The 15558-nt window shown below is 42.5% G+C and overlaps 1 protein-coding gene across 1 annotated transcript in view; it reads left to right on the top strand.

Annotated features, from left to right (window-relative positions):
- The window catches only part of PLEKHM3 (pleckstrin homology domain containing, family M, member 3), a 72865-nt gene that overhangs the window by 37999 nt on the left and 19308 nt on the right, over nt 1-15558 (top strand). Inside the window, exon 5 of the mRNA XM_010160547.1 lies at nt 7183-7246. Within this exon, the coding sequence (XP_010158849.1) occupies nt 7183-7246 (64 nt within the window). The remainder of the gene's footprint in view (nt 1-7182; nt 7247-15558) is intronic.

Below are 15558 nucleotides of genomic sequence, written 5' to 3'. Positions count from 1 at the left end.
GCGAGGCCGTGAGGGGTGGTGGCGGCGCTGGCCCTGCCGGTCTGTCAGCACGATGCGAAACAAGCCCAAATTCAGTTATGCTGAACAATAGAGTCCTGTCACTTCCTACAGTGAGGCCTTAGACATATCACTTCTGACACAGGAGTAGATTACTTTCAAAATATTTGTGTGGCAAGTGGGGAACCTGTCTAAACACATCACAGGAATCCTGATTGATCTTATGCAATCACTATACCACCAAATACCTCACGTATGTGAAGCTGGGGCTATGTCATCTTTCAGGCCACGGACAACAGAAGGTTATTAAGTCATGTCCAGGCTGTCAAAGGAGACTGTTTTCTCCATTTTCTTTGCAATGGATAGGCCATTTGGAAAGTGGAAAATCCCAAAGCAGGAGAACAAAGACACAACTTGTGAAAGCAGTAGACTGCAAAAAGAAAGTTTGGGCAGGAGAGGAACTGAAGGATGTGATTCAGAGCACTCAGAGCTCTGAGTGAACAGCAAGAGCAACAGAAGAAGAGAATTTGTTGCACAGGTGATTGGAAAGAGGGCAAGACAGAAACTCATTAAGTTTCTCATTAAGTGTTAAGGCCAAACAACACCCTGAAGTGAGGAAGGGGGAGAAAATAACTGCAGAGAAGTATGCACAAGCTCTTTGTTGGTTTATATGGTTTACATACCATTTATATGGTATATATGCGTGCAGTCATTGCAGTAGCTGAAATAAAGCATGCCTCTTGATGGAGCTCTTCCAAACAGACCACCTCTTTGCTTCAACTCTTGCGTCTTTTTGAAGAAGTACCTGTGCATGCAGGGTCCTTGCAAGTTAAAAAGCATTTGGCTAAAACTGTTGGGGGTGGAGTTTAAGGTGGACTTCAAGCTTTTGTTTCAACTAGGCGTGACAAGCAGAGTTGGAGCAACAAGATGTATGCTAGAGCGGCTAGCGTGGTGGCAGTACTGCTATCTGTTCCAGCCAAGGGAAGGTTAAAAGCACAAGCCAGTACTCTCCCATAGTAAGCTTCCGGCTGAGGAGCATGCCAGGGTATATATGTTAAGTTTTTCAGAGGACAGGTGGGTCTTTCAGTTCATGTTAGCATTTTCTGGTCTAGGGACACACCTGCATCTCCCTGTCAAACAGATCAGTGATATTACACATGCTTCAAAATGGTAGTTTCCATTCACTTTTTGAGACTAGGTTGCTTTAAAAAAACCCTACTGATTTAGAAAGTTCCTATTAGATGTGTACACCATGTTAAATATGACTTGTGCCATTTTTATCCCTGTGGTTTTGTATCCAAACTTCCAGCAGCACACTGTAAGGCTTCAGAAGTCCCTGACAAAAGCTGAGAGCATTTTCTTGGTCTTCATTTCAAGTTAATTGTGGGATCTGAGCTAACTTGATTTCAAAGTGAAACTGTACCTCTAAGTCTCTGTATTCTGCTTTTAGTAACAGCTGTAGTCGATTCCTGAGTTTGATTGGTAGTAATTTCTGTCTTTCATGACGTTACCATAACCTCGCTCTAGTAACCACGGAGGAGAGAGAGTTCGTGTACTGTATTTTAGTTGAAAGTTTATATACTGGTTCAGGATTGCTGATGGATGATAAGAGTAACTGTTTTAGCACAGGGATGTTCATGGGGAATTTCATAACAACATGAAACAACACCTTACCGGGACACGCTTGCTAGTATGTCTAGCACTTAGTGTGGGCTGACGATATTTAGGAATGGCTGTTGCCAGTACATAAGCAGAAGAGTATTCATAGCTCACCAGTATGAAATAGTTCACAAACGCTTTTGTAGCCAAACCCATAGAATTACAAGAAATCATTAATCTGGTATAATACCATAAGAATTAAGTAAGTAAGTAATGGTTTGTTGTGTTTTAAATTCATTCCTTTATTATTACCTTTTGACTTCTAAATCACTGGGTTTCCCAGGGACCCACTTAGCCGAGGAACTTTTTTGGCTAGAAAGTTGGGGTTCTTCTCTCCCAGCTTACTTCCAGGAGCTGGGATTTCCACGGAAATACAATATCAAAAGCCTGAATAAAACCGTAAGAATTAGCAACAGTGGAAAAAATCCTACCTTTTCCCTTCACCTCTGGTGCTGTTCTCTGCCATAGATTAACAGATTCCCTGTCAAATGAATGCAAGAGAACGCCTCGCACGAGATGTTACCTACCCTGCCCCACACATTTGAGTGACTGGCAGTTCACTGACATCCCTCCGCACTTTTTCAGTCAGTGAAATCAGAACGCACCCGGTTTCTGCCCATGTGCTACGCACAGGCTGTCGGTGGTACACGCTGCATGGATTTCAGAGGTCCTCTTGCCCCTCGTCTAGGAGGCAAAAAAAATATGGAAGGGCAGTAATCAGGATGTGCTTGCCTGCCTGCTGCTTTAGTTTGCAGCGTGGTGCAGTAGGTATGAACTGTGCTGGCTGAGGAAGCGGACCTGGTACGTGGGGTGCTGTGCCAGCTGTGGGTGTAGCAGCTTCCGGCAGAGGGCTGGAGAGGACGGCTGAATGGGTCTGCGTGCTGGACTGGTGCATCTGCGTCTCCCGTGAGTCAGAGCTCAGTCATACGCTCCTCAGCCTGGTCAAACAAGACACTCCTGGCTGGCACATGAAATTGTGGTGCCAGCTTCCCCTCCCCCTCCCATCCTAGGTTTCAACAGGATTTTGGTACAAAAGAGGCTTGGCTGTGCCCACCTGCCAGCTAACTTGATTTCTTTTGATTGCGCTGTAAAAAGAAGAGTTCGTTCTGCTTATCACGTCTGTACTTTGGTTATAGTGTCAGGCTTGGGCAGATTAATTGGTTGTAGCTTTAGCAGAGCTGTCAGGGTATTTAACCCGTTGGAGAAAAATGACCTAAGCTGATGATAAACAGGCTTTAAATGCAGAGCAATTACTTAGTGCTAACAAAGCACCATGACTACACACTTTGTCCAAATGCAAAAAGCAAAGTCTTATCAGTGGTTCTGTTTGAGGGAGGACACTAAAAGATAACCTTTGTTTGTGCAAATACTTACCTGATAAGATCATCCGAAAGGCAACGGATGAAATTTCTAGTTCTATCTTGCCTGAAGGTTATGCTTCAGATTAGAAAGTATCCAATAAAAAAGAATAATAATCGCAAACTGAGAATGCTCAATTCTCTCTTTTAGTTGGACCACAAGTCTCTCATGGTGGGTGTCTTTCCTGCATGCGTTGATTGCATTTGTTTCTAGCACACAACAATAAAGCAATTTAAAGACCTTTTACCAACAGGACTTTGGATTTCATTGTTCCCAGGAACTGGCAAAGCTAGAGGGCTGGTTAACATTGAACTTGGTTTGTTCCTTGCAGACTTAACCCTGACTGGTAGCCAGGGTTTACAGCACAGTAGTCCTGTGACTCACGGCTGTTGTGCTTTGCATCGATGGTGAAACTGGTCCGGGAGTTTCCAAACTGTGAAAGGTTAGGAGGTACTTTTAGTGGGACGTGCACTTGATACCATTTGCCTCTCAAGGGTCACAGGTCACATTTTGAAGCAGCAGAGGTTTGAGTTTTTATTGTGATGAGTCTTAACATCTTGCGTCTGACCTCTGCCTAGTTCACTCCAGGTTTTTTTCTGTGTTAAGATTTGACTGAAAGGACACTGTTTATTGAATGCTTTTAACTGACCGATTTAAAAAAAAAAATCCAGTTTGTTACAGCGCATCAATCAGAAGATTCACAAAACTGACATCTTTTATTTTGCTTTCAAATAACTTATCAGAGATTTCCCATTTGGTGTTTGTAAAGGACCTTTATATCAAGGGGCAAATAAAATGCAAGCACATTTCAGTCATTGTGGATCAAGGCCTTATATTCACCCAAGAATGCTCAAAACTCCATCTCATGCAGAAAGTAAATATATGTTTTCTAGTTAAATGTTTTTAAGTGTAATTATCTCAGCCTGCTCTGTGGTCTGTGTCAGATTTTTAAACATGAATGTGATTTTTAGGTTGATTTGGATGCGGTGTAGTACTTCGTCTGGACGCTTCAGCCACGACATGGTGTACTCTACTGACTTTGACTTCCTTTGGCCACTTTCAGCTGCAGTTGACAGAGGGACAGAGATGGCAAAGACATCACGTTCCTACTAGTTGCATGAGAGGCAGTGTCTGGGTTGAGAAGCAAGAGGCTCTGAATTAGTCCTGTGTGCCCTCTACTGAAAAAGACTCTATGTAAGGCATAGCCTCATGAGGCGCAGCGAACCTGGGCAGACAGGCAAGCTGTTGGAAACTGGCTGTCGTTCATCTGGAGTGCTTGGTCTGTGGGGATTTCTCGCCCAGCTGATAATTTACACAATTTATATTTTGAATGGTCAGGGACCGCACTGCCTACACTTAGGACATTTCAGTGGTTTCACACTCGTGGAGCTGTGTGCTCCCCACCTTTGGTAACACGGGCAGATGTTGAGGGAGTGTTTTGCAGCTCCGCACGTATGGGGAACTATACAGGAACTGGTCCAGTAGCTTCGTAAGAAGTTTTGCAAATGATGTTGTCCATGTGAGCTCTGGCTGCTCAGCCTGTTTGTTGTGGCCTGCCACAACCAAATTGTGAACTTTTGAGACAATGGAAGGACTGCAAATCTGAAGTTGGACCAGACTTACTTACTGAGGGGTTTCTAATGCTTCAGTTTCCACAGCAATGGAAATAAGCACTCCCCTCCCTTGAGTGCTGGGTACGTGCGTGTATGTATGTGTGTCTTGCATAAGCCTGGGAGGGCAGTGCCTACTTCTTTTCCTGGAAATAGATTGGAAGGGAGAAGGAGTGTTGGATGCTGGCTCTTGCAGAGCTCCTAGTGCAAAACAGCGTATCTCAGGGAGGGGGACAGGTATAGGGAGAGGATGGCTGTCACCAGGGCCTGTGCTGGCTGAGACCCCCCTGACAAAGGGAGTCCTTCGATCAAGAGTTTGGTTTTCATCTGCACACTTTTTATTAGGAGCTGGAAGTTGCAGGATATGAATGCAGTTCTTGAAGGCAGGGGAACGTGATGTTAGTCATTGATATTAGTCGTTGACAGTTTCTGCCTTGTGGGCTATTCAGGCTATTTCCTGAAAAAGGAAATCTTTCATTAGCTAATTATTTTCCTTAGCAGTGCTGTAAGGGCATCAGCAAATAATACAGTTCCTGGCAAAGCTGCTGCACTGTTTAGTGCCTGCCTGTGTGATCAGGGGAGAATGATGGGGAAATTGCAATGAAAGAAATTCTGTCAGAGCTGAAAAATACTAATGACTTCAAAATGCTGTTCAGCGTTAACTCCTTAGCAATCAATTTTAATAAATCTTCTATGTGCAAATGAGGAATCCCAATGTCATGTGTTGTCTGATACCTGGATTTTGACTGTTTTCTAGTGGTTTTTGACATTGTGCCAAATATATTATGAAGGTGTGATGCAGCACAGCTGCTGGAACACATTCACCTCTAATAGCAGCAATGGTGCAGCCTACAGAACTGAAAGGGGAAAATGCAGTATCCCAGTGAGTGTGCAGCTGAGAATTGGGTGGGTAGGGCAGACATGCTTGGTGAGTCAGAAGGAGCAAGGGCACTGTCCTGCTCCATAAGAGTACCGTAAGGTTGGCAGTGCCCAGTGTCAATGCTGTGCTTGCAGGACTCTTCCCCTCCCACCCCAATAAATCTTAGACTTTTTTTTTTTCAAAAGTATAAAAGGCATATGAGGCTTTGTACCTCTCAACAGCAATGAAAAGTCCTCGTCCCTCCAAGACAGCTGTGAAAGCATCAGTTTAAGGTGGTTGTTTAAGACACCTAATGGAGCAGAACGAACCAAGGTGCTTCCGTTATTTTTTGGTTTAGCATTCTGTCAAAGATTACAGTTGGTATTGTTACCGTGGTGATCTGTGGTTTAGCTAATTATGTTGTTGTAGCTTCTAAAATCTCCTCTTTGTGTTGCTGTGTACTTTCTCATTAGTCTCATATGTAACCATGTAAGTTTATATTGGTGTTTCGGTATCTTTGGTTTTTTGTCCCATTGTCTTTCTGTTCACTGCCATTCAGTTCTGCCACTGCAAACTGCTCCTTGTCACAGCTTTGTTCATGCATTAAATAATACCACAAATTTAATTTCTGTATTGCCTTAAAACTATGTGATTGTAATGTAGGAAATGAGTTCACAGTTTCTTTTCTAAGCAACATGCAGTGTAAAATAGATGCACCTCTTGAGATACTTGGTTGCTTTTTTTGCAAGAGTGATGTGATTCTCCACTCCCCATTATACCCTAGCATGGTGTTTTATTTGTTCTGTGTGGATGGAAAATAAAGGAGGTCAGCTGGTTGTTTCTCTCTGTGTGCACACAAAGATAGACATTTTAATTAGATGAACTTTTTCTCTTCCTGACATCTTTATGGCAGATGCATAGGTTTCCATAAACTTTCTTGCTAATATCCACTTACCTTTACAAGGACCACTTTTCTCTGTAATGTTACTTTAACCCAGTTTTTCATTTTACTGCAAGTCACTCTAATTAGGACATCTCTTCTCTGTTCAGGTTTCTGTAATTTAGCTTTACTGAACAGGTCTGTCAGTGGATAATCAATGGTCTTGCCTGAAACCTTGGTTTGTGTAAGGAAAATATGCCTTTTTCAAATAAGTCATTATAGAGTCTGTACCAATATATATATTTCTGTGTGAAAAACGGGATGGCTATCGATCAACTTTATGTTGGAAGAACAGTATCTGCATGACATTTTCCCCCATATGGTTATTTCAGTTACAAAACCATAATCACATCTGAAATGAACAGCTTTCTAGCAGTCCAGGAATCTTGTGCTAAAAGCCATAAGAAATACTTTTCATGTGTAGTTTGAGTTACTTGCTTTTATTACTCAGTTAATTGTTTGAAGAAACACCTTCAGTGCTCAAGATGAGCTTTCAACAGCTGTAAATGTGCGCAGTACATGCTTTCCTGATGGTTGGAGAGCGACATTGGCACAGCATTCATTCTCAGTGTGGAATTGTTGTGCCCATGAGGAATGCTGTAATGGTGGCTAGTGCTTACAGGGTGACATAATTCCAGTTTCTGACAAGCTCTCCCTCCCCTCTAACCTCATTTTTCTGCAGTCTTCTGGTGAGGAGAGAAAATCTTTTGATTTTTCCAGTTGTAAAGGTGTGACACATCCATTTTTCTCTTTTTCAGGATCTTTCCTAGAGAGTATCTTCTCCAGCAAATCCATCTTTATTCTCTCGCAGACCTTCAGCAGGTAAGTTTCTTCAACTAATTCAACCTGTTCTTATTTTCAATGCTAATTGTACGTTCCCCCTTCTGGCTAATCGTAGCATAAGTAGCTTTATTGCCAAGCCATCCTTGTGCTTTATAGTTTCATATAGAAATGGGTTAACAGGGGCATTGGTTAGGGATGAGAGAGAGAAAGCCTACAGAGTCAGTGTTGAAATGAGGCTGGAAAGAGGCTGCACAAGAAAGTTGTAGTCTGCAAAGAACTTTGCTCTGAGAAATTTTTCATCTTCAATGAAGGCTCATGTAAGGCTCAGCCTACAGGTGACAAGTAGTATTTATTTCTGTGCTTGAAAGAGTAGTTATTCAGGAATGTATGAGTTTGTACAGTCCCTGGTGCAACATGCTTGTTTACAAAGCCTGCTAGGCATTACCACAAGAGGGGAAAAAAAAAATTGCACAAAACCCTCAGCAAGCCTGCTACACCGATTTAAGCCATGCGGTGTGACTGTGACAGACGTGACCACAGAAGAGTTAACGTGCCAGCAAAATGTGTCCTTGCACTGATACTGGTTGAACTAAGCAAGCACCTTGCAGTACATCTGCCTGAACAGCAGAGTTCTATTATGTACCAGATTAAGCAAGAAGAATTTGGCAAAAAGCGCTGAAAAGAGAGGAAAGGAAATCAAAGGTGAATGTGGTGCAGTACTCAGGTGCACAGTGGAGGAAGCAATGAGGTAACCTGCGCTAGCTGGCCTGGGCCATTACCAGAGATATGCAAAACACGTTAAGCTTCTTCGGCTGATGTTTCCCTTGTCTAGTGGTGCCTTTTCTGCAGGATAATGGGCAGCATAGTCGGTTCTGGATCTTCAGCTGAAACATTGAAGTTGATGTAGTTCAGATGCCCCTCAGAGCTGGAGACTACAGAACTACAGAAAACGTGGCTTTTGTTGGCTGGTGAAGTCACAGGGTGGAAATGATTCCATGTGAAAAATAAAAAGGCCAGCCAGCTGAGGTCTAAAACAGTTTCCACATCTTTTCAGCATGTTCTGCTATCTCATCTTTAATAATCAAGCCATGAAAAACCCAGCTACTTAACTGCAGAGATGCAGTCTCCCTGGTGTGCCTGTCTATTAGCCCCCAGTGCTTTGTAAGCTGCTTAATCAGTTCCTAACATTGCTAGTAGATGTTTTAGAAGCAATCAGCAGCTTATCAAGCATCCTGTGGGAAGGAGGGAGGGTAGAAGTCACAATTCATCCATTGATTTAGCAGTTCCCTTTAGCATGTTTCTTTGTGTTTGGCAGAGATGCAGTCTCCCTGGTGTGCCTGTCTATTAGCCCCCAGTGCTTTGTAAGCTGCTTAATCAGTTCCTAACATTGCTAGTAGATGTTTTAGAAGCAATCAGCAGCTTATCAAGCATCCTGTGGGAAGGAGGGAGGGTAGAAGTCACAATTCATCCATTGATTTAGCAGTTCCCTTTAGCATGTTTCTTTGTGTTTGTGTTTGCAATCCTGAGGGCCCCAGCCCCATACTTATCATATTTAGAAGCAATATAATTCAATTACCATTTCTGCTGTGTTGGGTTAAATTGCATTTATCATTTAATCTAGCTATATCCTTGTTGTCAGCCTGGAGAGGGTTATCCACATTTCAGAGGCTCCAAGTTTGAAATCGGATTGCCTGTTTTTGTCAAGGTGGAAGCACAGTGGAGAGGGGAGGAGGGCCCCATTGAGAAAGACTAACACCCTTTTAGCCCCTGGTTTGCCCCTTACCACCGCTTCCTCCCGATTGCGCATCGTTTTCTACTGACCTGCAGTTTGGGCATTTTTTAATCCTGAACGTTTCCCCTCCTTCTGATTCCTCTGCTGCCTATTTCCTCACATCCATGGGCTGTTTTTGCACTGTATCCTGCTGTCATGTAGATTGCATGTGTTTGGGGAATTAACTAAAAGGTTTATTAAAGATTAATGGAAAGATAAGGCATGGTGAGTGAATTAGAAAAGCAGAGAGGGGTAATCTGCAGATAGAAGCAACCTTAACCCTGGTTAGTCCCAGCTCAGTTCTGATTTGCTTCCTAGCCAAGTTCTCTTTAAAGATCCTAGAAAACATGGGTCATTTCCTATCAAGCAGCTGAGTTTCAAAAATGTGGTAAGAGGGTCTGTTCCTAGGTGCAAAAAGGTTGAAATTCCTGTTTTTCTAGTAGATGAAGCAGCACATAATAACTATTCTGAAATTAAATCCAATTTAAATCTCTCTTCAAGCTTAACAGAGCTCCATGCCTAGGCCTTATGGATGTGGCAGGGTACATACTTGAGCTGTCTAATGGTCTGGGGATAGTTGTCACTTGGATCCACTTGGACAGGGCTCTACTGGGGAAGACCTTAACTGTGAGGAAAAAAATGGAGACAAAATAGCCTTAATTTTGGAAAATCACCAAACCCTGGTGAAGTGGTGGTTTTGCTAGTACTTACTCATTAACAAATGGTCATAGTGCAGATGTGAGTAGGCCTGACCTTTAACCAGAGGCAGCACGTGATGGTCTTTATTTTTATGTGCGTTTTTATTTGAAATAAACACAAATGCACACATGCACCCCAGCAAGATTTCTGTGCAGAAAAGGGCAGCAGGGACTACATGAAAGTTTACACCAAATCTGTCTATGTGCATTCCCATGGAATACATAGTCTTAGAATCATCATCATTGTCGCCAGAGGTGTTAGCAGGCAACATAACTAATTAGGTGCATCCAGATTTAACAAGCAGAAACATGAAGTATGACAGCTTGCCTGTTCTGCCCCACTGGCTACACTCGCTTTCCTTTCCAACCCTCCCTGGTGTCATCTGCCCAGAAAGCAACCTGCCCTGCATCACCCATAACACCACCGCATCTCCACTAGCTAGTTTATCCAGGGCTATTCCAGTCGATTAAAGCTTTAAAGAGGGAGACCTGCAGTTGTTAGGAAGCAAGTATTGACTCCTGAAATTTCTGGGTTTAGCAGACATAGTACACTGGAAAAATGGGTTACTCTTATTCATGTGAATGTAGTCCCTGATGGTGCAGTCACAGCCCAGGGTAGCTTCACCCTAAACCTACTGGAGGTGTGAACTCTGTTGGCTGGTGGCATTACTAATGGACATATGACTGCTTTAGTGGACATACGGACACAGTTCATGCAGCTGGAGTTAAAAATGATCCATTCATTTTGTGTGACTGCCTTTTGTGAGACTAACAGTTTTTGCACTGTTGAACATTGGTTTGGACAGAAGCTGACTCAGACATGACTCGCATTTGTTAGGAAAAGTAATTCTTGCTACTCACACTAGATTCCCTGTTAATGGGAATAATTAAAGTAAAAGACTTGAAGTGGCTGTTGTGGTGAGTTCAAAATTCAGGTGCTTAATCCACACAGAGAGTTAACTGTTGTCTTGCCTGTTAAATAGCAAGATACACAAGTGTGCAAAATTATTGCAGTGATGGTCTTTACTGCAGAAACACTCTTAATTATGGCGATTGTTTCATTGTGGTTATAATACCCCCAAAGTATGTGATAAAATAAGAAGAGTCCACATAACAACAAAAATGACTGGATGTCAAGGATGGAAATTGTGAGCAAGATAGGAGATTATGTTCTGACACATCATTCTGTTTACATGGTAACACTCAGGGAAAAAAAAATGAAGTGACAAAATATGGGAATTTAAAATGATGAGTTGAATTACATTGAATCACTCTGTAAATACTGTTATTCAAAATACAAGTGGCTTTCATTTGGTTTATCTCCATTTACTTTGGAAGCAAAGGGAGCTAAATTGTATTAAGGCCATTTTCATTCTGAATGTGTATGTCCATACAGGGATTTAATGTAGTATAATTTATCCATTTTAACATTGTAGATAAACTAATCCGTTAAAATTTAATTAAAACCTCCATTTACTTCAGATCAACTTTCCTGTCTATCTACCTGTAGATGAACCTACAAACAATGTGAAGAACAGGGCAGAGAAAGGACGAACAGGAGCGCCCTATTCTGACAGTAATATAGCACAGGTCAGACAGTGAATATGAGATACGCAGAAAAATCCTTAATGGAAATGCATCTTTGCAGAACACACAGCAAGCATGAGGAACTTAATGCCACAGTAATATTAGTGAGGCCAGAAGTTTATCATCTTTGAGAGGATTAAGTATCCATAATGAGAATGTCCACAGTTACACCACGTATGATAAAGAGATTATAAGGTTCCAGAATAGACATATTATTTACTGTGGGGATTAGGAAGATGTCTTCCCTATTGACAGACTTACCAATGATTTCATCTTCCTCTGACGTATGTAGTACTGATTACAGTGACTGATAGGGTTTTGGACTAGGTGAACAGTTGGTCTGACAGAAGCATTCCCAATATGAAAACCTTAATACTTCTATTCAAGGTTTTGTGCATATAAGGTTCCCTAACAAAAATGTGGGGAATAAAAATGAACTTCAGTGAAACATAGGTTCCACCTAATTTGAGCCTAGTATATTGCTGGATCAGGATTAGGAAGCCTTAGAAGAGCAAAGAGATTATTAGGTCTCATTCACTTTTCTGGGCTTTTAATTCCTTTTCATCACACCTCCCTTTCCAATGGCAAATTTGGGTCCTCCCTATATTTTCCTAGGCTGAGATGGAGTAGGAGATTGGAGATGCTCTTTCTCGCATTTTTGCATATGCAAAACCTTAGGTTGATGTAGACAAGCTGTTTCATGAGTCCCAGCAACAGCAAAGACTGCAAGGAGATGGTGGGATTTTTTTGCTCTTGCTGTTTTTTTCAGAAGTAAAACTTCTTTTCTGATCACTGAGTCCTCATACAATTACTGCTCAGCTTAGATTTATAACATACAGCCTGATGACTTCCAAGTCCATCAGTGGTGGTGTCCTTGCCCAGCAGTTTCTTTGTATTCACACATCAGAAGGATGGGATGTGGCAGCTAACCCACCTGCCTGTGCTGATGAAAGCCAGTACATGCGGCTATACGGATTGACAAAACTGTGTTTTGGCTAACATACTTGGCGCTTGATCCAGTTTTAGAAGTGTTACTGGCATAGGTACATGACAAACATCCTCCCCCAGCTCTTAGAGATGTAGCCATACCTTTAAAAGAATTAGTGCAAACTCGGTAATATCAGTGAAAAAGTCTTTTGCCGTCATTTGTTTCATTCAGTGATTCAATATAAGCTGTATCTGCTTAACCTTTTATTTACCAAAGAGGTTTACCCATGTAGCTGTACCATCAGATCATTTTAAGTTTAGACAAGCCCTTTTTTTGCTTGAGGGACAGGAGGTGGCAAGTGAGAAGGAGAATTAGGTGCTTGGCAGGCCTGGCTATGCTGAGAAGGCTGAAGATGTGTCTGTCGCAGTTCTCTGCGGGAGTCCACTGTGCTCAGCAAGGGCAGCGAAATGCCAGGCACATCTGTGCCATAGCTGTCGGTTTAGAGATCAGCACCGTAGTGAAAACACTGATTTACATCCCCAGCCTCCGAAGCAAGGGTTGACACAGCATGTGTGACAGAGATGCAAGTCCTGCAGTGCATTACTATCCGTATTCAGCTGACCACAGGTTGGAAGACTTTGTTCAGAATAGAGCTGGTGTAAAACAGTGGCTGGTTTTAACTAGCATGTCAGGTACAGCCCCTGCTCTTAAATATTTGGGCAGTGGTAGACAGAAGCAGATGGGTGTGTGGGGAGGTAAGGGGCGTACACATTGTTAATTGGTACAGTGGTCCAGTTCTCATCCTAAGGCACATCAGATCTGGTCTCTTTTCTCAGCTATGCTGCAGGCTTTCTCCAACACACAGCACATGTAATTTCTAGTGGGGTTAAGTTAAAAAGGGTCCCACTTCACTGTGTGTATGTTTAAATTAGACATCCTAAGAACAGTTAAGTTCAAAAGAGGGAAACCAGCACTTTGGAGGGGTGGTCTGCCTGGCCTATTTTAAATATGTTAATTTAAATATATTAAGATTTTGAGGCACTTAGATAAGTCTGTACTTGAACTATGTAGGTGTGCATCTTGGACCATAATGACATAATGCTAATAGCCATCTTTTATGTCCTTCCTTTACAACCTGTGGCTGTGGTAACTGTATTAGCAGAAGAATATGACAATAGGCCTAGGATGGGAAAAACACACAGTACACATTTCCATAAATATTAAAAGGTCCAATAGCAAACCAGCAATCAAACAGCTTATATACTTTCCTGTGGCTATGGGTCCTTTATCACTCATTTCTGTCAGTCTGGAGTTTGCTAGCACAGAGCTGCCTTTCAGGAGAACAGGAAACTTCAGCTTAGCTGATATTCCAGGTGTGTGTATAATTCTCCCAAGTGCTGACAGCTCTGCTTACAATTAGTGGTAATGGCAATGATCTTACTGGCGTTTCCTTTTTACCGCAGCTCTGCTGGGGAAGGGAGGGGCTGTCATTCAGGATGGCTTGTGGTCAGGCAGAGAGCAAGGCAGAGCTGGCCAGGCTCATGGGGGAAGTGCTGGCCAGGAGCATTTTGGCAAGTGGCATCCAGGAAGACAAGTTTATCTGAGTTGGGTGTGTTGAAGTCTTGGAGGCAAAGCGTGGAGATACAGCGATATTTTTAATAGCAGAACTGGTTTTTGGCACTGCTTGAAACCAGAGTTTTCAACAGGGCTTATTAAATACATGTGGTGCTTTTCCATGTGAATAAGTAATCTAGGCCGCTTGGGATAAATGTGGCTTTTCAGAATAAAACTCTGTTTAAAAACAGCCCAGCAGTGGTGCCAGTGGCTTGCAGGAGCTTGAGTTGAGATCCCCAGAGATATTTTAATTTTTTCAGCCCCTAGAAGAGGCAGTAGCGATATAAGCTACCCCTTTTCTAGTGCTTTGTGCTAGCCAGGTTTCTTCTGTTCCTTTTTTTGCTGTGCAGAATGAAAGGCCCAGTACTGGAGATCAGGGTTAGCAGAGTGAAGGATTGGGCTCTAACCTCATTGCTGTACTTCACATAAAATGTCTATTCAGGAGAGGCAGCTGGACATACCTCAAGGAATAACATCCCAAGAACCCAAATTTCCTGAGGAAACAAAATACTGTCTCAAGGCTACCTGCTTGGATGAGAGAAGAAAAATTTTTTAGAATTTTTTTAAAACATACTTTGTACTCACAGAGGGTTTTTTCAGAGTAGCCCTAGCCATTTTCATGGTATATTGCTTTTTTGTTCTAAAGTCCTTCAGGGGACTCCTCCTTAACATGCCGTGATCCAGTCCTGTGCGAGGCAGGAAAGTTTCTAATTTTGTAATATCACTCATGAAATAATGTCTTGCTCAGTAGGTATGTAGAGTCAGTTAATATCTCTGCATGCAATTGCCTGCTTAATCTTAAAAAAAAAAAAGGGAAAAAAAAAGGGGCACATATATACTCTCTGCCTGAATGCATATTTGCTTCTGCAGGTATTTAGTGTCACGTATGTTTTTAAGCTAAGGAAAGTGCTTTCTGTTCTCTACCAGCCAAATTCCTGGTACTCTTTCAACCTTGTTTGATTAAAACAGCCTTTAACCTTTGCTTGAATACCTGTTTCTTAAAACAACCTATAATTCATCCCTGCAACAAGATTAGGAGAACTTGGGGTGTGACAAAATTGACATGTAGCTGCCTGGAAACCTTGGGGGAAGGAGGAAGGAGGAAAGATGATTGAACACAGCATGTGTGAAGGCAGAAGCTGTGGGGCTGAAGTCTCATGGTAGGGCTGGCTGGGGGGCTGGCACAAGTGATTTCCAGGCATATTTACACCAACACAAATCCATCTCTCTCATTTGTATCAGCTTGCACCCAGAGACATGACAGATTTCAGGCTTTTCTTCCTTTCTGTGAGAGGAGTGGGAGAGGCTTGGAGGGACCTTGTCACCCTCTCTGCCTCATGCTATAAATTCACTTGGACTGTCACCAGTTTCTTCCTCTCCCCCAGCCAACGTAAAACTGACTTCACCTTGCCCTCTGCCTATATGTGCTTGTCACAGACTAGCAGCATGCGCTCTTGACCTTGTTTTGGTTTTCTTCCTCTTTCCAGTGCCTATTACAGTTAGTGGCTAATTTGTGTATTACCACTTTAACACCAAATTAAAGTGCAACACGTTGAGTGGTCTGGTCTGGAAGGACCATGAACACCAAACAGCTCTGCTGTCAGCACGGACTGCCTGGTGCAAAGAAGTCGAAGGGAGCTTGTGGTTTCTGTTTATTCAAATTCTCACTCGTTTCTGCTGTAGTTTGATTTATTTGGTGGCTAGTTTTGTGGGGTGTTTTGTTCTTCACAAGTGTTTATCGCCAGGTTTCCTT

The sequence above is a fragment of the Eurypyga helias genome, unplaced genomic scaffold, assembly GCF_000690775.1.
Source record: "Eurypyga helias isolate BGI_N326 unplaced genomic scaffold, ASM69077v1 scaffold1901, whole genome shotgun sequence".
In the NCBI taxonomy this organism is placed as follows: Eukaryota; Metazoa; Chordata; class Aves; order Eurypygiformes; family Eurypygidae; genus Eurypyga; species Eurypyga helias.
Note: the sequence above shows the minus strand (reverse complement) of the source record. Positions and strands in the feature narration are given on the sequence as shown.